Genomic DNA, 25,130 nt, shown 5'->3' with positions numbered 1-25,130 from the left:
TAGCAAAACAGACACATAGATCAGCATTGTGAGGATCTGCTGCTGCGGCCATTTCTCAGCTTACTGGAGTTCTGTCTTGTTGCACATTCTCCAGGAGGTTAGTCTGTTTACCAAGTGGCCATGGCAGATTTACATTGCCAGCTGTACAATAATTAGGAGAAGCAGAAGGCCTTACTTCCATCTCCTTAGAGCAGGTAACAAGACATAAAACCATCTTGAAAGTCCTCATTCTGCCAGAACACATGATCAAGACTTATTAGAGTTAGCTTCTTCTGAGTGCTAAACTCAGAGAGGATGTCATAAGCAGGGACATCATGCAGGACCATTGCTGTGGCTGTGTCCCCCACATACACTCTCTGGGCTGCTTTACACTGTGCTCAGATGTAGCTTTCATGCCACCGGGGCCTTGAGAACACCTGTTATTCAGATGTTGCTCAGCAGCCTCCCCTCACCTGTGTGAGATTTATGAAGGAGGATGATGTAAACCCCCGCTCTTTATTTGAACTGTCGACGTTACATGTGATGGAGGGTGTGAACTGCCTTGGCTGGTCCTAGGAGCACTGCCGCACCTATAAACCATGACTGAAAAATCCAGGCTGGGGAACAGGCTATCAAACAGAATAAAGGATTATTTCCTGCTGAAAGAGTTCTTTTAGAAGCTTCCCAATTCAAGAACTGCACTGTTTTGGAGGGCACAAGAGGTGCCATTTCCTACCCCTGAAGCTGCATACTGCAGGCATGTTCGATTAGATGATGTTTTAAGGTCCTTTCCAACCCAACTCATTCTATGATTCTATGATTCTACAAATCTATGATTCTATGTTAACAGCAGTTTTCTGAAGTTACATTCAGACATAGCAAAAGAAATCCATTCAGGTAGTGCAGGTACCAAAACAGAGCCTTTAATATAAAGCAAATGAACAAAAGTGATTTAAGAAAAAAGAGGTTTTGCATCTGCACATCATGTTTTCTCTGAAAATGAAATTTAAATACTTCACAACTAACTTGGAGGTATTTTTACGTCTGTAAACCACAAATCTTACATTATATAGACTAAAGCAGTTGCTACTCCATTCATTTTCACTGAAGCTGGCCAGGCAATTCCATCAAGATCCTCTCAGCAAGAAGCAGTGTCCCAGCTGGAGCTTTGCCACACTGCCTGCTCTCCTCACAGCTGGGATCTGCACACTGCAGCTGCTCCCTCGTGCCCAAAGGAATGCTAAAAATATCACATCTCCTGCTGGAGCATAAGTGAGACCTCATGTCTCATACCCTGAACAAATACATGTTCAACACCAGTCCAGATGTGATTGGTAGTTTACCAGTTAGAGCACCCTGTACTAAAATCTGCCCTTGCACACAGAGGAGTAAGACAGGTAAGAAAGCTAAGTGCAAGTCAAATTGTGTATGAGTAGTAACAATGCAGGCAGCCTCAAGAGAGTTAGATCCTTGTGCAGTAGATTATGAAAGCTGATACTTTTTGCCTCTGAAAGCAGCTCTAGATCTTTCTCAAACTGTGTGTGGGCAAAACTTGGAAAAAAATGTCTTATATTTCACTAAAGCTGAAGGATCAAAGTCATGGTCCAGCAAGTTTAAGCGTTTGTAACAAATCTTAGCCAGTGGCAAATACTACAAGTACTACAAGTAAGTAGCTTCTGAAAATGTGATCCCATCCACAAGAAGGGTCAGATGGAGGAACCCGGAAACTCCAGGCCAGTCAGCCTGACCTCAGTGCCAGGGAAAGGGATGGAACAGATTATCCTGGAGGCAATAACTGCGCACCTGAAGGATGGCCAAGGGCTCAGGTCCAGCCAACATGGATTTAGGAAGGGCAGGTCCTGCCTCTCCAACCTGATCTCCTTCTATGATCAGGTGACCCGTCTGGTGGACGTGGGGAGGCCTGTGGATGTGGTCTACCTGGACTTCAGCAAGGCCTTTGACACCGTCCCCCACAGTAAACTGCTGGCTAAGCTGTCAGTTCGTGGCTTGGACAGCAACACTCTGTGCTGGGTTAGGAACTGGCTGGAGGGCCAAGCCCAGAGAGTGGTGGTGAATGGTGCCACATCCAGCTGGCGGCCAGTCACCAGTGGCATCCCCCAGGGATCAGTACTGGGCCCCATCCTCTTTAACATCTTCATTGATGATCTGGATGAGGGGATTGAGTCAGTCATCAGCAAATTTGCAGATGACACCAAGTTAGGAGCAGATGTTAGTCAGTTAGAGGGTAGAAAGACTCTGCAGAGGGACCTCGACCGACTGGACAGATGGGCGGAGTCCAATGGGATGGCATTTAACAAGTCCAAGTGCCAGGTGCTGCACTTTGGCCACGGCAACCCCATGCAGAGCTACAGGCTGGGGTCAGAGTGGCTGGAGAGCTCCCAAACAGAGAGGGACCTGGGGGTGATGATTGACACCCACCTAAACATGAGCCAGCAGTGTGCCCAGGTGGCCAAGAGGGCCAACGGCATCCTGGCCTGCATTAGGAATAGTGTGGCCAGCAGGAGCAGGGAAGTCATTGTGCCCCTGTACTCTGCATTGGTTAGGCCACACCTGGAGTACTGTATCCAGTTCTGGGCCTCTCAGTTTAAGAAGGCCATCGAGACACTTGAATGTGTCCAGAGAAGGGCAACAAGGCTGGGGAGAGGCCTTGAGCACAAGCCCTATGAGGAGAGGCTGAGGGAGCTGGGATTGTTTAGCCTGGAGAAGAGGAGGCTCAGGGGTGACCTCATTGCCCTCTACAACTACCTGAAAGGTGGTTATAGCCAGGAAGGGGTTGGTCTCTTCTCCCAGGCAACCAGCACCAGAACAAGGGGACACAGTCTCAAGCTGCACCAGGGGAGGTTTAGACTCGAGGTGAGAAGAAAGTTCTTCGCTGAGCGAATCATTCGTCATTGGAATGGGCTGCCCAGGGAGGCGGTGGAGTCACCATCCCTGGAGGTGTTCAAGAGGGGATTGGACGTGGCACTTGGTGCCATGGTGTAGTCATGAGGTCTGTGGAGACAGGTTGGACTCAATGATCCTCGAGGTCTCTACCGACCTTGGTGATGCTGTGATAAAAACTTGCACAATATGTCATATCACACACCACTGGAAAATATCTCTTGAACAAGTTAATGTGTTGAAGGATGCTCTCCCTCAAACAGCATGTCTCGCTGAACTTTATTTTAGAAACACTGCACTTTATTTTAGAAACAAACTAATTTTAAAGTTAACTTAAATTTTTTGAAATACAGGATAAAAAACTATTCCAGAAAAAGATACATTAATCCAAAATCCACAGCATATAAACTTGAAAATACTGACATTTTTTTAATTGGGGCAATTGCACTGAGTATCATGTGCCCTGATAAAATCAATGTTAGCTTGTCATTACACTTCTTAAAATGAGTCAACTGATATAAAAATTAGCTTTTTATCAACTGAAAAGATAAAAGTTCAAAAATTTGAGAACTTCCCTACAAGTTTCCCAGAGCAGTGCAATGCTACAAAACCCAGGACAATGCACCCAGTTTGGTACACCTTGCACTTTTGACTCTCATTAGCACCCAGGCTCTGCGACACAGACCTGATCCTAGTGTGGCCATCTGCATCAGCCAATGCATAATGCTCCATGTCAGCACGGAGGGGTGTTACACTCATTTTACCCAGAGCATCTTGTTTGGGATCAGTGAATGTACACAACTTCCTCATCTTCATATTCTGACAACTATAACTCCAGCCTAAACAGGCACCCTGTGTGTTAGCACCATTACACAAGTTTCATTCAGTTGAATTTATTAGCATTACACTAAGATGAAACTAGTGTGAAAGAGTGAAAGTTAAAGCTCTTAACTCTTCTAACTGGATCTTCCACCTGCAGCTAACTGGCAGACCTAACTATTCAAAACCGTATTCCAGGCTCAGTACTTGGGCCAGTCTTCTCTTTCCAGTTCATGTTGAGGACTGATTGAGTACTTCAGAACTTGGCACAGTGAACACAACACGTGCACAAGAGGCAGAGAGTTCTCCAAGAAATTCACCAGCACTGATTTGTGGGTTAATTGTGGTTAAAACACAGCTTTCCATTTTTATCTTTTTATGTAAAGCCCTGTGGAATTCAATTAAGATATCTATTGTACTGGAGAAAATGTAAAACTGCAAGCCAGTGTCACCAAAGGGTCATAAGAGAATTACAGTTCTCTCCAGTACACCTCCCTCTCCTCATTCCTGCAAAACTCTCGATGAGCTCAATGAGAGACTGGCCAGGCTGCGAGCAAAGCAGTGCTGAACACAGCCTGTTTATTGCTTCCACTACCCAAAGGGCGCCCTGCCATCTAGTGGCAAGGACGTTCCAAAAAAAGCCATCCGTTTTTCAGAAGGGGAACTTCATATGGAAACTTTCCCACACATCAGTACACATCACAGATCTAAAACCAAGCAAAAACCCAACCAAACAACCACCACCATCACAACAACAACAGCAACAACAAAACCCCAGCCAACCAAACCAACCCCCCAAAAAACCCGCATCGTATATCACATATTGAATATCAAATTTTAAACACCTATGTAGAGAGCCAATAAGAAAAAAAGTAAAAAAACCCTCCTCTAACCATATTGCATTGAAATACATAATATATGAGCAATTTTTATATATATTCTGTGCACATTAACTATTCAGTTCCTTTTTCTAGCTAACTGTTAATAAGAGATTCATGCATCATAGCTTCAGAGAACCAAACCATTGCACACCTTTTGCCATAGACAGCTTTCTATAGCTATCTGCTTGAAAGGTGAAGTAGGACTTACAGACCACATGGTGACAGTAGCCATTTAGAAGGAAGTAAGTGGAGGTGGGGAAGATTAATCAGGGGTATACACCACCCAGCTGTGTCACAAACTGAAACATGTCTAATCCAGAAAGGACGCTTCTGTCATTTTCCTCAGCCCCAGCCAGGCATTCTCAGTCTCCTGCCTACATAACAGCTTCAACTCACTACTGAGGACATGCTGAAAACTCCATTTTTGCAAGGCTCCATGATTGCTAGTGCTCACATGACAGGAGGTGAGAAACATGTGATGGCAGGGGAGAAGGTGCTAAGAGCTGCCATTGAGTCATCAGGATCCTTATGTCAACCACAAAATTGTACCCTCAATTCTGATCTAGTACGCATTAGTGTCAAGAAGCTCTGCTGTGCTGGTCTTGCTGGAATCAAGTTAACTTCATAGCAGCCCATACGCTGCTGTGGATTGTGATATCAAAACAATAGCACACCATATTTTGGTTGTTGTTGAACATTGCTTGCACAGCATGAAGGCTTTCTCTTTTTCTCACACTGCCCCCCCTTATAGTGAGTAGTCTGGGGAGGGTGGGTGCAAAAAGATGAGAGGGGACAGTACCCACACAGCTGACTTGAACTGCCCAAAGAGTTATTCCATACCATATAACATCATGGACAGCAATAAAAATTGGGGAGGAGGTTGTTTACCAAGGTAGCTGTTGTAGCTGTTGCTCAGAGACTAGGCAGGCATCAGCCTGCTTGTAGGAGGTGGTGAGTGACTGCTTTTGCATAACTTTGTATCATTCCCTTCATTTATTAATCTCATTTATCTTAATCCAAGCGTTTTCTCACTCCTTCCTGGGGGACAGTGAGTGGCTGCGTGGGTACTTAGCTTCTGACCAGGGCCAACACATCACAGATGTCCCATTAGCTTTTCATCAAAGATAAGACAGACATTTCAGAGCTGACAGTTCAACATTAGTGTTTTGCTTTGTTGATAACGCAACAATGTACTGAAATGGCACCTCCAAGACTAGGAGGTCTTTTCTAAGGAGTGGTGAGGTGGAAAGCAGTGAAGAATTATAGCTACTGGTGACAACCAAGATGGTCGTTGTTTCCTTGTGGAAAGGAGTGTGTAGGAAATACAGCAGAGCCTGCCATTCCCAGCCTGGAATAAGCAACAAAGAAAAGGAATCTGTTCCACACAGAGGTGAACACAGAATAATGGTCTCTGCAAACATTAGTTTGACAGGACAGCATCACATCTCCCACAGTCTTGGAGAGACTTGAGCTATATCTGTGGGAGTAGGACGTGGTATTTCCTCCAACTATCAACTGTTACTTTCCAGCTCAGAGTGACTCCCCTCTACCCTGGACAACACCCAGAAATGACCACTAGTGAAATGGCTAAGGAATCCTGGGGACCTAGTGCAAGCCATCTACACATACATTGTGGCCAGAAAAAACAGAAGCTGGGTGAAGCTGGGCTTCCATCTGAAAGGATTAGGAAAGCCCTCAAGTAAAGCTATTCATTGCTGTGAAAACATGGACAGCAGTGTAAACTCTGTCTCTGAAATAAATCTGACCTATAGGAAAGAGCTGCAGAGGAAAAAAAGTAGTGCTGAAGTTGGTGACTAATAACCACCAGGAAGCTGATGGCTCCACACATTCAGACAGATTGCAATCAAAGCATTATCAGGAGCTGTTAAACTCATTCCTCAAGCAATCTGAGATCTCCACGATGGAGATGGATGGCAGGAAATGTGTATCCAGGAACACAACTCTTGAAGCTTTAGAGTTGTCTGTGCCTTGCTTACTTGGTAGTGGGGGTGAACTTCTCTACAACTATTCAAAATGAAGTGCAAATAAAATCAAGTAATCATGCAATATTCTCCTTAAAGATACAGGGTATTCAGTGACCTGCACAATCATTTGAAGCCACAGACACCATACTGCTTTGGACATAGGACAAGAATCTTGAACATGACTGACCAGGACATGCAAGAATAATCATTATAAGAATAATGAGAAACTGGTAACATTTTTAGTCTTCAAAACATCAGCATATTGGGCACACTGAGGACAGGGAAGTGGCAGAGGATTGTCCAGTTGTGGCTTGAAAAACTAACTGGAAAATCCATTCTTCCCCTGCCCCTTAAGTAATCTGGTTACTTTACATAGTTTCCCTTATACAGAGGAAACGTGTGCCCTGAGTCTGTTTAGCTGCAGGCACTGTGAAAAAGGGTGCCTAACCAAACATTCCTGGGAAGTTAAAATTCTATCTCCTCCCAGATAGATGTTTTTGGATACAGAAAGTCATTCTTACCTGCACTCAACTGCCATCTGAAATTCCCACTAACCAATCACCCCTCTCTTAAATGTGTCTTTTTTTTTTTTTTTTTTTTTTGGGGGGGGGAAGTAAACATGACAACACAATACTAAGAAAACACTGCTTCATATACATTGAAAAGCAATATTAGTGAAAAGATTGAGCTATTTTAACTAGAGGTTCCAACACCTGGAGAAAGGGTTCCATCTAATTTCAAATATGTTGCCAACCCTATACGGTAAGTGGAAAATTGTCTCCCTTCTCCCTCCCACTCTAGCTCCAGCCTACACTATGCAGGAATGGCACAAGATTTAAGGGAGTTTACAAAAATACTGTTTTATATAAATAACCTATCAGAGATCTCAAACAACCAATGGAGCACAGTAGTGGATAATTTAGGCCACTTTGCTGGCATGTTTCAAACTAAACATTTACATCTGAACTGGCTCTCTGTGATTGGAATAAAGACGACTGCACTGAGAAACACCCCAATCTCCACTTAGGAAGCATAAGCAAAAAGTATATAGCATGAGATGCAGATGCAAATTTGGGAAGTACTGCCAAATCCCAATTGCAGGACAGACATAACGTTCAGCAAGTGTGAGAGAAGGCATCATTCTGGGGACCAGTACCTAGTGTTTCTGATGACTGAGTGGTGCAGTAGGTAGAGAATGGATCATGCCAGACACCCACCAATTGACAGCCAGATGACAAGGTTTCTATGATACCAGGGATCCTATTCCACAAGAGATATTTCCACCTAGCTTGTCAGCTTCATACTGCAGGAGGAGTGCAAAGGTGATAAGGACTAAGGATTTCTCTATTGATTACCATTTGTGGTTTGTCTGCCCTATAGGGGATTGAAAGCAAGCTGATTGTCTTTGCAAGTGTGTGCAAATGTCCCTTCCTGAAATGAATGTGGTGATGCTGCCTCTTTCCATGCGATGCAGCCCACAAATTCTCAACAAGTCTCCTATCACACTGCAGGACTGCTGCAGGCAGGAAACTAGTGTGCAGTTCACCTGTCCCTAGAAAGATATCCACACAGTCCTTATTTACATGTCATCCAGCCAGCTGTAACAGACAGATGCATACATTTCTAATGCATGACTTTCGGACACATCTCAGAAGGTGATATCAAATTGTGGGATCCTGTCCAAAGACTATTATCTTTGGAAAAAGATCCCTCTCTTCTATCACAGGTGATTTTTCTATGCTTCCTGTTTCACAGATATGCACAATTTACACTCACAAAGGGCTCACATATTAAGCAAAATAAATGTGATTGGCAGGTGCTTAGCAGGATATGGCCAAGAGTGAAATGAAATCACACTAAACCAAGTTTGCCAGCTTGGCTTCAATCACAATCACACCAGATGCTGGGCTGATTCTCCTATCTCCCATTTCTCCCTGAAATCTTTAACAGAAAAGACACAATCAGATTTTACCTGTTCCCACACCTTTCAGCCTACATTCCCAAGTTCTGAGACTACAAGTAAAAGTGATCTGGTTTTTATCTTCCATTAGAATTGTTTTCTGTTGCGAATGGTGATGTAGTGGACTCAAATACTAGCCAACCAAAACCAGGGGCTATGTAGAGAGCAACAGGATCACTTCTAGTCAAACAGGTCTTCCTGTCACCTTGGCTGAGATGTGCCACTCAGCATCCCAGTAAGGTGATGATAGAAGGTCTTTTCTCTCTCTTCTGCTATCAGGAGACTGAGGAATGGAGCCAAATGATCCCAAAACTGAAGAGCAAACCAAGTGGGAAGGAAGGTTAATCAGACATTTCTACTAGTTCTTTGTCTGCCCACAAATGGGCTCAGAATTATGTCCCGATTATTGTTTATAGCTCTCAGGGGTTTAGCCAGTTGAATCTGATGGCGAGTATTCTAATCCCACGCTGCCATCATGCCAGTTTTAAAATGAAAGTGCTGGCTGGAGCAAAGTACCATGGGGCTTGTGGTTTGGTTTGTAACATGAGAGGCTTCCTCTTCTGGTTGCTGCTTCCAGTTTCTGGTCTGGGGTGTTGCTCTCTTCTGCTTTGCTGGCTGCTGGCTTGGATGCTGTCCCTTTCTACTTGCTGGCTGTTTTGCTGATTGTTTTTGCTGGCTTGGCTTGTTTACTCATTCACATGTTATTGTACATTGCATTATTTCCATTAAAGTCTCCTTATCTCAACCTGCAGGGATTTGCATGTTACTTTCTCTCCCAGTCTGGGGAGGGAGAGCTTGCTTGTGAGAGAGTGGGCTGTCTTAAACAAGCACAACACCACAAACACAAAAGTCCTCACCTTTAAAACTCAGTTTGAGGTCACAGGCCTGAGTGTTGGAAAAGTGTTTCTCTAACAGCAATAAAAATATTCACTCCTGAAGGCAGGGGGAGCCATGAGCAGCCTCAGAGCCCTGCTGTTGCAGCCACTGCCCCAAGGCAAAGCACGTTTCTAAAAAGCATTGCCTCACATATTTTCATAGAATCACAGAGAAGGTTTGATTTATTTTATAACGTATGAGCTGCCTGCACAAACAAGTCACTACAAACCTCTGCACGCTGCACAACAATTGGTTGAGGTACTGACAGGATTTATGACTACAGCTGCTTTTATTTATCTCTGGACATTAGATAACTCACAGGACTATCGATCAGTTCTGCCTTAGTTTAGATTTTTGTTTGCTCGTTTGGTTTTGATACTTGTTAGAAAGTGAGAAGTTTCTTTTCCTTGAAAGGGAGCTATCACTTGTGCCTTCTAAAGCCCATCAATAGCTAAATCAACACCCACACAGGGCAATATATGAGAGGCAGAGGCATCGAAGCCGAGGATTTGAAAATCAGCATCAAAAAAAGTGAAATATAAACATCACATTTCAAGATCCAAACATTAAGGTGAGAATCTAGGCTTAACTTTGCAAAGTGAAGAAGTGGTTTTCCTGAATCACATACCACAAACCCACTTACTTCATTTGTCAGGCCCATGAAATCAGCCCATATGTGGCTGTTATGTCCCAGAATAGAGCCCTAAACACAACCATTAGAGCTGCCAGGGATATCTCAGGGCTATGCATGCTCCAAGTCTGGCAGGGGTCTACCGCATTAGAGCTAGGAAATACCTCTTGATGGCAGCTCCCTCTGGTTCCAATGTTTTTAATCCATACTGGCTCACAGATTAACGCCCTGCACACTGAAACACCAACAAGCACAACAGAAAGTATGAGTTCCAGGCCACAAGATGCTTTGCACAGCCACAAGGACACTACCAGTGCTAAAAATCAATCAAACTATTAGCTGTATTCTGTTGCTTTGAACTAAACTGCTAGTGAATACATGAGGGCACATTTCAACAGGCTGAAATGCTGTATGAAGTGACAGGGTGAAATAATTCACGTGTTCACATACTGCTGCTTTCCTAGTGACGTTTTGTTAACGTTTTGTTGGATTTTATGATCGACTTTTAGGTTTTTCCTGAATGCCAACAGCAGAGGACAGTGCTATCACCTGGTTCAGCTTAACATCAGCCACTGAAAAAAGACCCCAGATGATTTTTTTTCTTCTGTTTATCAGAAAGGTTATTCCAGGATACTTCTCTTGCACTGGGCAAAAGCCCAGCAGTTAGAGGCCCTGCCTACTTAGTAGGTATCTCCGGCTTTCCGAGTCACCCTAACTATGGAAGGCCACAGATCCTGGCTCAGCCCCAGGCTGACCTATTCAGGGGGAAATTAATCCTGCTTCAGAAGGCCAATGCTAAAATAAACAGGCGCTTGCTGGAAAGTGGAGAGGTGGCAGGGAAAAGGAGCCCATGGAAATGCTCGTTTCTCATCCCCTGTGATAACCCACCTCCTCCCACCCCCAGTACTACCTTTAAAGCTGAGAACAACCTCCTCTGCTGAGCAGTGCCCAGTAGGAGAAAGTGCACAGCTTCAGGGTAGTTTTCCAAAAAGCTGTGTCAATGGGATTTCTTCTCTGGAAGTGAGGGTATTTTTGAAGTGGGGGAAGATGGGGATAAGAGAAGGAGAGTGCCCTGCTTAAAGGTTTTTTTAATCTTGTTTTGCAGAGGTGAGGGGCAGAACAGGAGGCAAAGTGTAAAATAATAAGCTGCTGGGAAGCAGGGTCACTGCTGTCTCACAGTTTTTCAATTTTTTATCTCTTCCTTCCTGTGGATTATTACCAGTGAATGAGCAAGCCTGTAACTTCAGAAATGCCTTGAAGAGATGAACTGATGGAAACACACAGAAGCCGCAGAGACTCTTTTCAAATTACAGGAAGATCTATCTATTGTATTGGAACTGTTACTTTTGACCCAAGTTACTGGTCTAGTTCTGTCTACACTGTAACATCTGAAAGGAAAGGCAAACAATACACAAGCAGCAGACTTGTGACCCCTCTGCCACTATGATCCTGGAAATAACTTAGAAGGTCCAGATAATTTCTCCCAGTGTGACTATTTCAAAACTGTTTCATGTCTGGATGATTGTTCCCATGACATCCATTTTCCCTACTATATGTACTCAGAGCATCCCCTCTCTTTTTTCCCCCGTTATAGTTATATGGAAGACAGAGAATAGCTCAGTTTCTTCCACTACTGCATCCTACTGTAAATGAGAAAAAATTAAATGGAGCAAAAAGACAATTCTTTCTACAATGTTGACCTGTAAGACACTTTTGCAGCATATACTCCTTCATACATACCTATAACACAACTGTATATCCTTCACATATAATTTCAAGCAATCTAGCAATGTAAATAAAGTAATTTTCTTTCTTTCTTATGACTTAACATACTAAAATGTTTCTTTTCCCATGGGATATGAAACAAGCACTCATTCTCCAGGAATGATTGAACTACAGAATGGGTTTTTGTCAAGCTGAGGTAACATACCACATACTATTCCCTGATTTCTGCTTCCATCCCCATAATTTCTTCCCTTTCATATCCTGTATAACAGCTCAGTTGGGCACATTCAAATCCAAAGGGTTTTTTGGAACTGGGACTTGAACTGGATCTTTTCCAGAGTGAGTTCTGAAGCGGTAAAATACCCCATCAAGGGACACAACAGATTTGACATCACTTGTTACTTTAAATCAGTATTGACTCTCTTCCTCAAGAATATCACTTGCCTAGTTTAAGCATGAAGCTTTGAGTTGGACTTACAAGCCTTTGGCAGATGCTATATCCTATATCAAACAGGTTAGACTACACAGACAGAGTAACATTTTCTGTCAGACCCATGGAGAGGAGCAGAAGCTATTTGCTTTTTCTTTGCTTTTTCTTTCAGCTGTCCATCATCTGTCCATGCAGTCATCATAACTAGGACTGTCCACAGGTCTGCACCTGACTGCAGTCATACCAGTAGTAGGGTCACAAACACTGCATGTAATTTTTCAGCTTGACAATGGGTTTGTCTTGCAATTTTAGTCTGTTACAGTGCAGAAGTGGAGGCATCTGTTCTTTCCTGCATTCTCCTCAGTGATAGGGACACTAAGGGCATGAAAATGACTTACTGACCATCACCTATGCAGGACAAACACTCTAAAACAAGACATCCCAGTCCGTTACACAAGATCCCTGTTTAAGTCAGTAAAAGTTGTGACTATCTGATCAATGCAAACAAAAGGGCTCAGCAACGCCACCCACAGACAGAATGAAACTAAAATAAAATATGCAAATAAAACTACTGTCCTCAAGAAAATTATTAACTAGTTCACAGAACAAAGACTGCTCTAAAGTAAAATCACAGAATGAGAAACTCTACAATCTGAAGAGTGGAAGAGGTAACAACTTGAGCAGGGGCTAAAAATACTGACACTGTCATTAAAAATAAAACAATTAAATTCTGATTGGATGTGTTGTCAGATATAACAGATGGTAACCAAATAAATCACTTAAATGATTTCACTTAAATTTGAAGAAGCAACTTAGCAAGTAGAACCCAGAAGTAAAGACAACAAACGAAAAGAACAACTTCAATTTTCTGACACTCCAAAATTACTGCAACACAAAGGATGATAAAAAATTAATTGAACAGAGCTACAATCAAGTACTTTCATTATCCCATTAAGATTGATATACAAATGTTTAGAAGAGTAAACTTGAACAAACAGTGGGGGGAAAAAACCCCAAAACTAAATCCAGCTACAACATTCCATCAGATTAGTTAGGGACTTGCTGAGCCACTTGGATACTCACAAGTCTGTGGGACCAGATGGGATCCATCCTAGGGTGCTGAGAGAGCTGGCAGATGAGCTGGCCAAGCCGCTCTCCATCATTTTCCTCCAGTCCTGGCTCACCGGAGAGGTCCCAAATGACTGGAAACTGGCCAATGTGATCCTCATCCACAAGAAGGGCTGGGTGGATGAACCTGCAAACTCCAGGCCTGTCAGCCTGACCTCAGTGCCAGGAAATATTATGGAGCAGATCATCTTGGGGGTAATCACTATGCACCTGAAGGATGGCCAAGGGATCAGGGCCAGCCAGCATGGATTTAGAAAGGGCAGATCGTGCCTCTCCAACCTGATCTCCTTCTATGATCAGGTGACCGCCTGGTGGATGTGGGGAAGACTGTGGATGTGGTCTACCTGGACCTCAGCAAGGCCTTTGACACCGGTCCCCGCAGCAAACTCCTGGCCAAGCTGTCAGCCTGTAGCTTGGACAGCAGCACTCTGTGCTGGGTTAGGAACTGGCTGGAGAGCCGAGCCCAGAGAGTGGTGGTGAATGGTGCCACAGCCAGCTGGCAGCCAGTCACTAGTGGTGTCCCCCAGGGATCAGTGCTGGGCCCCATCCTGTTCAATATCTTTATTGAAGATCTGGATGAGGGGATTGAGTCCATCATCAGTAAATTTGCAGATGACACCAAGTTGGGAGCAGGTGTTGATCTGTTAGAGGGTAGAAGGGCTCTCCAGAGGGACCTTGACAGGCTGGACAGATGGGTAGAGTCCAACAGGATGACAGCCAACAAGTCCAAGTGACGGGTGCTGCACTTTGGCCACAACAACCCCATGCAGTGCTACAGGCTGGGGTCAGAGTGGCTGGAGAGCAGCCAGACAGAAAGGGATGTGGGAGTACTGATTGACAGCTGGCTGAACATGAGCCAGCAGTGTGTCCAGGTGGCCAAGAGGCCAGTGGCATCCTGGCCTGCATCAGAAATAGTGTGGCCAGCAGGAACAGGGAAGTCATTGTGCCCCTGTACTCAGCACTGGTTAGGCCACACCTGGAGTACTGTGTCCGGTTCTGGGCCCCTCAATTTAAGAAGGACATTGAGACACTTGAACCTGTCCAGAGAAGGGCAACACAGCTGGTGAGAGGCCTTGAGCACAAGCCCTGTGAGGAGAGGCTGAGGGAGCTGGGATTGTTTAGCCTGGAGAAGAGGAGGCTCAGGTTAGACCTTATTGCTGTCTACAACTCCCTGAAGGGAGGTTGTAGCCAGGTGGGGGTTGGTCTCTTCTCCCAGGCGACCAGCACCAGAACAAGAGGACACAGTCTCAAACTGCACCAGGGGAAGTTTAGGTTGAGGTGAGGAGAAAGTTCTTCACAGACACAGTTGTTAGCCATTGGAATGGGCTGCCCAGGGAGGTGGTGGATTCACCGTTCCTGGAGATGTTCAAAAAGGGACTGGATGTGGCACTTGGTGCCATGGTTCAGTAGTCATGAGGCCTTAGGTGACAGGCTGGACTTGATCTCTGACGTTTTTTCCAAGCTTATTTATTCTATGATTCTATGATATATGGATTTGCACCGATGTTGTGTCACTGATTCCAAAGGGTAATTCCTGGTTTACATGAACATGAAGAGAAAAGAGGTCTGTACAACTCTAATAAAAGGCAAACAATTACACAGCATGCAAGAGCTACCAGAGAGATGGAAAGCTGATCATGGGAGTTACCACTCAAGGTATTGCAGGAATTATGCAAACAATGTTGCACCTTGAAAAGAGGGCTAGGTGACCTACTAGACATGCTTTCAACCTGAAAGATTTCCTAAAGAAGGGCAAGTTGCAAACTTCCAGTCAGAAAAACGTATTTTAATAATTCTGCTTTTCAATAGCTTTGCTTTTCTAAGCTTTGAAAACAAATCAGACCTATTTTCTCCTACTAACATTTCCTTCCTCAGTGTACTGCTTACGCTTCCCGTCCACTTCTGTCAAAGTCAGTGCAAGTTCCTTAGCCAGATAACATCAATACCCTGCTAAAATAGCCCACGCTAATATCTGCCCAAGACAAAACTCAAAACACACAATCCTTCATCCTTACTGATTGTCTTTATACTTATCAACCCTGTTATTTCTCCAGAACTCTCATCCTCATGCAGCCTCTTTGGGTTCTTTCCTTATGACCACAAACATAAACCAGGCTTACCCAAAGAGAATTCACTACAACTTTACAACTCTAAGAATCTTTCCTGGAAAAAAATAATCACATGTTTCTTCTTGACATCTTGCCCATACACTGTCTATCCATCACTGCCTATGCTGGAGGGCAGTATGGTCTGATTGATGCCTTGTGCTTCCCCTTGTGCCTGCTGTCAGACTCAGGCTGCTGACTGGAAAAAAGCCTTTTTATTTTGCATCTGGAAGTAGGGTTCCCAGTGTCTTGGAATTGCAAATAAAAAAGGGTCCACACTATTGTGTAAAGGCTGATGTCTGCAGTGTTTCAAACTGGCTATTCACACATCAAAGCACAATGCAGTCAGTCACAAATCTCTTTTGAAAATGTAGATCTAGGTCATTATTTTTAGCTCAGAATTTGTAGGAATAAATTCCAGAGTCTTTATGCTGTGTCAGCACTACAGAGCACGCACAAACACCACCTAGAAAGCCAGGTAATCCTTCCCAAGCTGCAAGGACCTAAGGAAGATGAGGCTTAAAGGCTGGCTTTCAATATCCAGAAAGGAAAGCTTGCATTTTCAGAACTGTTCAAACCATTTCTCTATGAAAGTATCAGTAACTATGCTGAATATAGAACATCATAGTTCCAAAGTTTCTTCAAGTATATTTCAATGATATTTACAACTAGTGGAAATGCTTTTCCTCAAGTTTGGCAGTACTGGTGGAGTTAGCAGTGAGTTCCTTACAGAATACATTTGAATACCTACAACAAGTAGCATAAAAAAGCCTCACTGACACACATAGGAAAGCTCTAAACCAGGCATTTGCAGCAAAAATCAAACAAATGAAGAATAACCCTCAGAGCAGCAGACACGTGTCCTGGTCCAGCTCCACTTATGTTAAAACTGGGAGCTGAGTATCTCCTGTAAATGGACATCTGGGCTCAGAAGGGAGAGCAGAAGCAGGAAAAGTGGCTATTCACTTTCTGTGCACTGTTTTCTTTAAATACTGGCAGGCATGGGTAAACAGTACCACTGCTACAGAAATACTCATTAAACCAAAGCGGGTGATGATGATGGGACAGGATGATGATGCACAAGAACTTAAAAAAATAACTGCAATTCTTATTAAAATGTATGTTTGAAAAAAAAAAAAAGGCAATTTATATGAACTTTAAATGTCTTTCTTTTTTCTTTTTAAGCAATTTTAATGAGATAAAAATGTCATAAAAAAAAAGAATAAGAGGAATATGACCATTTAAATGAGTTAAAACAAAGACAGTAGTGGAGCAACAGGCAAAAGACCCTTTCAGGCTACACATCACACTGCTCCACAGTCTCAATCCAGGCCCTTCACTCTTCTCCCTCCCCAGTAACATCCAACTGCCACTCTTGCACCTTTCACTTACCATACACCAGTCAGCAGGGCACCTAGTGACATCTGAGTGTACATGCTGAGAAGACCTTAATGATCTGGACAGTCAGGCAGCAACTGTGAGCTCCACATCACACAGATCTGTATGAAGCCAGCAGCAGAAGCCCTGAGACATTAAAAAGAATATTTACTTTCCTGTGAAAACAGAAGATACCAGATCTGGTGAAGCAAAGTATGAGGGTAAGGTCAAGGGTACATATGTTAAATAATATTCCCCTCAACTCAACCTAATTCTAGGGATCCCCTGTGCTTCCCACTTGCACCTGCTTTTGATCCTTGCCTGGGGGAAAGGTCTCTTCAGGGAAGCTCTCTTTCCCTTTCTTAGAAGCTGAGGGAAAGGCTTCATCTGTTCAAGATGATCACGGTGCAAAGGGTACTCCTGGAAGTTAAACCTCCCTGAGCTGAGATTGATGAGAAGAGACCTCTAAACAGACCTAAAAGCAGTAGGGGCCAAGAGAGACAGGGAATCAAACTTACAGTCTCATTGACTTGTATTAACAAACATGTCATGAGATTTGCTGTCCTGAAGCAAATGTCTTTTCATGGAATGGCCAATCTTTTAGAAACTACATTAAGATGAATCCTATTTCTATTACTGATACCATATCATCAGATCAAAGCAGACCCATTATTCAACTCGCTCCTCAGTATAACATTGTCCTAGGAGCACTTCTTAATGCGTTCTTAAGGCAAACTTCCAGATAAGCACATAGCACTTACTGCATTGGCTTTCATGTAACTACTCTATGCAACCAAGTCACCCAACAGGGAATCACAAGCTCCTGCTTTCTTATCTGGGTCACTTAGAACAGCTGGGAAACAGGGAAACTAGTGACAGAACCATGTAATCTTAATTCAAGACCTGGAATGTCTCCCTAAGGACCAGACACTGAATGAAGGCTGAGTTTCACTGCAGCCTTTACTCTACTTTCACATCATGAGCACGCGTTAAGTAACTTAAGCATGCCCAGCCATGCACTTCCCAGTGCCCCTTCCCTTCCCCTCCCTCCTTCAGAGGGGACTTCTGTGAGCGTCTGACCTTGCAGGGTTGAAATGAGGGTACACAGCAGGAAGGCACATTGTCTCCTCTTTGGGAAAGACACATCCTGGAGCATGATGGGATTTTTTAAGACCTCAACATCTGCAGATTCACACAGTGCATCAAGCATGAAGCTGATCTCTCCATCCTTGACTCAGAGAGGTATACTCTGTTTCTGGTTACCAGTGGTCACGAGCATTGCATCACAGGACTACCTTCCAAGTTGACTGAGCATCCTTGGAGACCTTTGTTTCTACAGTACATCATCTGCATCAGCGTGCCTGCCCAGACTCCATCTTCTCCTCACCCTTCCTAGTGTGAATCTGCGCACACAAAGTCAAAGCTCACAACACTCTGGCTTCTTTGAACTGAACTGTGTGGACAGGTTGACTGGTCACCACATTCACACTTCCCGGAGCAAACTTTCAGCCCCTATTGCCAGCCTCTGGCCTGCATGAAGCAGTTAAGGTCGCCTGAGGTACTCCTGCCAGTTCCTTTAGTCCCCTCCTGTGCCTCCTGTGAGCTATTAATACAGTAGGCACATGCTCTGACATAGCGTTCCCCGGCAGCGACCAGATAACTTTAATTTGCCCTTTAAACGTCCCCAGGCCGGTGGCCCTCGCAGTTCCCTCACGGGGGAACATGGCGGCGCTGCCCCGCGTCCCCCAGCGGGGGCGGGCTTGGGGGGGTCTCCAGCCAATGTCCGTGCCCCGGAGGGGCCTCCTCCTATCGCGAGAGGCCGCGGGGTATAAGAAGGGCGGCGCGGGGCAGGGGGGCTACTTGGCTGGCGGCACGCGGGGGCGGCTGGGTGGGGAGGTACGCGGCTCGTTGGCTCGCTCCGGACAGGGGGTGTCGGACCGGCTGCAAGCATGGGTGACCAAGCGCTCGGCTTCCTTAAGGACTTTTTGGCTGGTGGGATCGCTGCCGCTATCTCCAAGACTGCTGTCGCCCCCATCGAGAGAGTGAAGCTGTTGCTACAGGTGAGGAGGCAGCGGGGGGCGACGGCGACCCCGGTGTCAGGCGCGGCGGGAGCCCGCCGGGGCTGCGCCACAGGTGGGTGCGGGCGCGGAGGGCCCCGGGTCCCGGCCGGCCCCGAGTCCCGGCCGGCGTGACTAAATATGGGAAGAAGTTCGGCCGGCTCCGATTACGCGTGAGCCGCCCGAGACCTTCAGCACCCCGTCGGGCAGTGGGAGCCGGGCCAGACGGTAAGGCCGGCCTTGTCCCTGCCCTTCAACGGGTCGCCGTGCGGGGTCACCTTTGCAGTGTCCCTCTCTCAACTCTGCCACCCCTTCATCTTTCTTTCCCTACAGGTCCAGCATGCCAGCAAACAAATCACGGCGGATAAGCAGTACAAGGGCATCGTGGACTGCATAGTCCGCATCCCTAAGGAGCAGGGCATTGTCTCTTTCTGGAGAGGCAACCTGGCCAATGTCATCCGGTACTTCCCCACCCAAGCCCTCAACTTCGCCTTCAAGGACAAGTACAAGCAGATCTTCCTGGGGGGAGTTGACAGGCACAAGCAGTTCTGGCGCTACTTTGCGGGGAACCTGGCATCTGGGGGTGCTGCAGGAGCTACCTCCCTCTGCTTCGTCTACCCCCTGGATTTTGCCAGGACCCGGCTGGCAGCTGATGTGGGCAAAGGAGCCGCTGAGAGGGAATTCTCAGGGCTGGGCGACTGTATCGTCAAGATCTTCAAGTCTGATGGTTTGAGGGGCCTGTACCAAGGATTCAGTGTGTCTGTTCAGGGCATCATCATCTACAGAGCAGCGTACTTCGGGGTTTATGACACTGCCAAGGGTAAGAAGTGCATGGAGAAGTGACTGCAAGGAAAGGCTCATCCAGTGAGGACACTCTAGGGCACTTGGTGGTACAAGGACAGGCAGGGCTTGGCTCAGCACCAGTTCAGGGTGCTGGTGCTATAACATGCACACATGTTTCTGAAATGCATTCCTCTTCCCTCAGCTTGCTGCTTTCAGCAGAAGCCTTGGATTTGCTGAGATTTTTTTCAGATGCTTTCCAATTTTTTGCCTTAATGCTTGTACCAGTGGGCTTGTATGGTAATCATTGTAGCTCATGACAAGAAGCCTGGGAGGGTTTCACAGGAGATACCTTTTGGTCGGGGAGCAGAGAGGTCTTAGATCCAACAGTCCTATAAACTTGTTTCACTCATAGTACCTGTTATAGTCAAGTATGGGTGAAGTGAGAAGTTGCAGGCTTGAGTTGACTTGAGTGAATCTTGGGGTTCATGGGTGGTTTTTTGTTTTGGTTGTTTTTTCCCTTCCACAGCCAGCTTTCCCACAGCTCTTTCCCTCTTTACTGACTCTAATAATTTGTTCTTGATAATAGGTATGTTGCCTGATCCAAAGAATGTGCATATTATAGTGAGCTGGATGATTGCCCAGTCTGTCACTGCAGTAGCAGGGCTGGTTTCTTATCCTTTTGATACTGTGCGACGTAGGATGATGATGCAGTCTGGCCGAAAGGGAGGTAAGAATAAGTGCTTCTGTGGTGGTCTGGCACTAGAAAGTATCTCTTTATCAAGTTACTGATGGGAGATACTCGATAGTTTTCTTATAGAAAACAATTTCATTTCCTATTGGCATACTTAAAAATGGGAAAATCAGTGCTGCTTATTTCTGTTATGTTAACTTAAGAGCCTTAGAGTTGATTTGTTTTGAGTTCTATATGAGGAAATTGTTTTCCTGAATGGATTACTTTGAAGTTCTTGGCTATGTTTTGCATATTCCTCATTCTTTTAAATGCATGCAAATTGAAACAGATGCTGCATGACTTGGAGGTTTTTTTGACCTTTGTCTCTTTCCACAGCTGATATTATGTACACGGGCACACTTGATTGCTGGAGGAAGATAGCTAAAGATGAAGGAGGCAAAGCATTCTTCAAAGGTGCCTGGTCGAATGTTTTGAGAGGCATGGGTGGAGCTTTTGTATTGGTACTTTATGATGAAATCAAGAAATATGTCTAAAGCAACATAATGTAGTTCAATTGTTCTCAACCAACTTTTTTTTTATCTAAACATGCTGTTGTGATGTGATGGACAACAAAATATTTCCTAGGGAAACAGAATAAAATGTGAGTAACATACCTATTTTAGGATGCATTAACTTAAAAATTGTCCACTACATCACAGTTGCACTTTATATGAGAAGTCCTCCAACACTTGTATTGGAACCTGTATATAGTGTAATTAAAACTTAAGGTAATTTTGTCTAGAGATGAGACTTGGGTGATCTACACCTACATTAAAATGCAATGTGATCTCTTAATAGGTATTTCAGAATATCTCATTCTATTATTGTGATCTCCCTACCCAGCAGTGTGATGACACAACATGAAGTAAAATCATGTTTTCTAAAGATTTATTTTTTGAGATGAAAATTGTGTGAAAGTATAAACTATACCAAAGCAGCAGGCTGAGTTCTTTACTACAGCCTCTTCACTCAGACTATGCAATCATATGGTTCAAAACATAACCTGGTTCTTCAAATACACATTGTAGAATGTGGAAACAGTGTTTCTAGTATCCCCTGTATGTTCTTAAAGGAAAAAGTTGTCTGCTGATGTTCAATTGAACTAAAACTGAAATAATGAAATAAATTAATACATAGTAATGAATGTTTTCTTGTTGTTTTTACTACACTGAACAAGTACAGAGGTAAATGGGATGATGTTTATTGATAGTTCTGTAATGAAAAAGCCAAGTGGACTCAGTGAGAGGGTACTGAAGCCAGTTGTCTTGCAGGTAGATTATCTAGACGCAGCTGCTTTGACAGTTCCTTTCTATTGGTCTTAAGGTTGAAGTGTTGATAGTAATTACCAATTGGACTTTTTTCAACTAAACTAGAATAGAACACATCAGTTATTTTAATAGCTATACTTCCAACTACACCATTACTTAAGAACATAAGCTGTTAATTACCTGTATGAGCTCCTGCTCATACAGAATTCTTAAGTTGTAGATAGGCTGCCTACTCTATATTCAGACTGTCAGTTCTGTCTCCCTGAAGGCAGGCACATGCTATGGTAAGAGTATCTGAAAGTAACATTTATCCACCTGAAGTGAAGCATTTTGGGAAAAAATCATCCAAGAATCAGTCTATTTTAAAATTACTTTTGTTTCATGAAAGCAGAATCTCATTCAAGTTTGCCTTATAGCCACCATGAAAGGAAGGAGATGAAACAATATTAAACTGAAAAACTAGGATTGCAACCTGTTAAACCATAGGCTTGTGATGCTACTGTTTTTCAAGTGCTTATTGCAGTAGTCTGTTAAAAGCCCCACTTGCCTGCTTCTGCCCTTCCTCCTTTGCACATTCCTAATGCTTCCTTCTGAGAAGCCTCCTACCACACTGCAGCTGTTCATTCCACATTTACCTGTTGATACCTGAAACAGTATGACTTCAATAATTTCAGTCCTGGAAGGTTGTTCTAGATACAGCTCTTCTTCCTTCTGTGTTTCTCATTGAAGGAGAAGTGACATGACACTACTTAAGACTTTGCTCAGGTAAACATCACAAAGATCACACCTGATGCTCAGTGTACCTAGCTCCTAAGATAAACCATTCAATATAGGAGCAGCCTTTTTTCCCTCCCATCATTCTCTAATTATATTACACCATTGCCTGCATACACTGGTCATGACTTTGCAGCCAGAAGGCTTGATAAAAGGGACCTCACTGCCCTCATCTCCACCAGTGATAGGTAAGCTGTGCTCCAGGGAAAAGCACAAGCTCTCACCTCCCAGCTAATTCAATGTACAACCCAGGTGGTTAAGGCATGTGAGTACTTTGTCTATTGGCCAGATAACAGAAAAATCATTGGAACAAAGATGTTCTGGGTGAATTGTTAGAAGGAAGGGTCTCAGGCTTTTTACAGGGATTTATTGTGAAACTCCATAGATGACAACCACAAAACCACAATCCCCTGTAAAGTGAAGACACAAATCCAACCACCTCTTTGATTTAGGACAATCAGACAAACCCTCATCTGAGTGGCAGGATGACAGCACAAATGGCTCAGGATCTTCAGTGAAGACTGCAAGTATACTAATAGATGACAGACACACAAGGGAAACCCACACATTCCCTGTGTGATTCTTCCAAATTGGCTTGAGTGTCTTCGTTTTACTGGGATTAAAACCAAGTTCTAAAGGATTGAGTGGTCTACTTGGGAAAATATCCTCCACAGGTCACCTCTTTAGATAGGGATACATCATAACTCCTTATTCTCCCATAGTCAGTGATCGGAGCTAGGGCCTTCTTTAAGACCTTCAATACTGCAGAAAGACTACATAGCAGAACTCAGAAGAAACAGAGTCCACAATGAGGTAGGGATGATTCCAGAGCGAAAACATGGCATCACAGGCCATTTCTCATACAAGTGAGGTCAATACATCAGCACTTTCATCCAAACTGGCACTTGTCACTTGAGAAAAGTATTGGCTCCTACCTGAAACAGTGTGGCAAACCAATGTGGCAGTTCATTTTAAGGAGGAAGTAAAGCTTGATGAGATTATCTAACTTAATTAAGACCTGTCAAAATGGCTTATTTAAAAAATCTCATTCCAGAGTCAGATGTATGGGTAAAGTATATCAATGAATTAACTGACTGACTGCATTTTCCTCCACTACACAGAGCATGTAACATTTCTCCTGTGACTTCCTTTGCACTTAAATACCAATTAGAAAATTCTAAAAGAAGCCACTGCAAAAACAATTAATGTTAAATATTTTATTTATGATTTACAAAAAAGACATACAAAATTGACAGTCTTTCATAACAAAGTTAAATAAAGTAAGACAAAGTGATTGATCCTTTTTGTTAATTCCTTCAGAGAAAAAAGTATCATATGAACACCTGAAATTATTTAAAACTCTGACCCTAATATTCACATTCAAGGACAAAAAAAAGTCTTTAAGATAGTGAATAATTTTAATTAGCACAATAGTACAAATAAATACAGCAGGACTAGGCAAAAAAAAATTAATGACAGTCCCTACCAATGAATAATAATTGGGGGGGTGGGGAAGCCACAATGCTGGTAAAGATTAAAAGTTTAAATACAGTGAAACAGCTAAATTTGACCCACAGGTCACCAGGTACAGAAGCTCTGCCAAACTATCACACAAGACCAAGTATAAAGTTTGTTATGATGCAGAAAGCCTAAGCCCTCATGCAAGCACAAGCAAGGAAGAGTAAACTTTCCTCTTCACAGGGCTAAGACCCAGCATTACTGAATACAGCTTTTTCTAGCTTATGCATAATAAAGATTTCCTGTATCTCTCCTTGGAAGAAGCTGAGAAAGCAAGCAGAGTTCCACCAATATCCACAGACAGTGGCATCACAATTTATGCTTTTCATAAGACTGAAGTCCTACAAAATAAGCTCACTGAAAGTTTGCCTTTATGTATAGAAATAAAGCATACCACCTACTATTTGCCATTACAAACTTCATTAAAGTTGCTTCCCTGGTAAATGGATGTTGCTACCAAAGCTTATCAGACACTAGTACAAATATTTGTTATGAACATGACATTAAAAAACAGGTTAAGAAGCATAAGAAGAGTTTTCTGGTTTCTACTGTTTTGTTGGGTTTTTAAATCTTGGTTGGTAGTTTCTCTCAAAATCAGAGGTTCATGTTTCCTGCAGCTCCATTTTATACCTCCCCATCAAGAAGGCATGGATCTGCAAAATCAGGGCCATGAAATATATCCCTTGCTTAGTATTCTCTAACTTGAAAAGTAATTGAAAGTTACTCTTGTTTAGAGTGAATCTGAAACTGTTGATGGCTTCAGTTTCAATTCTTCAAATAGTACAAGATGCTTCTTTCCTGCACATAGGTCCCAATACCACTTCCAAGTCTTTTAAATCTGGAAGAGACACAGCTTTGAATACAAAACAAACATTCAACACCTGGAATGCAAGTGGCAGAGTAACATCTTCAGCAGCCTCAGTATTCTAGTTAACCATGCAGGAATACACAATCTGCTCTTCACTCCTTGATGATGCTGTAAAAAGATTCTTTCAGTTGTAAGAACAGGGTCCACAAAGTTCAGAAGGCTTATTGAAACCCAGAGTGAAAAACAAGGATGACCTAGGACTTAAGCATATGCTTTAATGCAATATATTTTAAAATATTATTGAAAATTTTCTTTACATCTTGCACCTACAGTGCTGCAGTTGTGTTCAATGTTGTGGATACAAAATCCACTTACAATTTGAGAATAAAATAATA

General features: G+C 43.6%; 1 protein-coding gene across 1 annotated transcript; it reads left to right on the top strand.

The window, feature by feature from the left end:
- The first annotated feature begins 18,643 nt into the window (after nt 1–18,643).
- SLC25A4 (solute carrier family 25 member 4) lies at nt 18,644–21,334 on the top strand. The gene is made up of 4 exons (XM_054161919.1): nt 18,644–18,857; nt 19,188–19,674; nt 20,224–20,364; nt 20,704–21,334. Exons 1-4 carry the CDS (start codon nt 18,747–18,749, stop codon nt 20,859–20,861), a joined length of 897 nt encoding a protein of 298 aa, XP_054017894.1. The 5' UTR covers nt 18,644–18,746; the 3' UTR covers nt 20,862–21,334.
- The last annotated feature ends 3,796 nt before the right edge of the window (nt 21,335–25,130 follow it).

Source organism: Dryobates pubescens, chromosome 1, assembly GCF_014839835.1.
Source record: "Dryobates pubescens isolate bDryPub1 chromosome 1, bDryPub1.pri, whole genome shotgun sequence".
Lineage (NCBI taxonomy): Eukaryota > Metazoa > Chordata > Aves > Piciformes > Picidae > Dryobates > Dryobates pubescens.
Note: the sequence above shows the minus strand (reverse complement) of the source record. Positions and strands in the feature narration are given on the sequence as shown.

What these genes read in the sequence shown, in the direction of transcription:
- SLC25A4 (XM_054161919.1), top strand. Translation starts at nt 18,747, where the DNA reads ATGGGTGACCAAGCGCTCGGCTTCCTTAAGGACTTTTTGGCTGGTGGG. An exon ending in GAGTGAAGCTGTTGCTACAG is followed by an intron (nt 18,858 to 19,187) that starts GTGAGGAGGCAG and finishes CTTTCCCTACAG; the next exon opens with GTCCAGCATGCCAGCAAACA. An exon ending in GGTTTATGACACTGCCAAGG is followed by an intron (nt 19,675 to 20,223) that starts GTAAGAAGTGCA and finishes TCTTGATAATAG; the next exon opens with GTATGTTGCCTGATCCAAAG.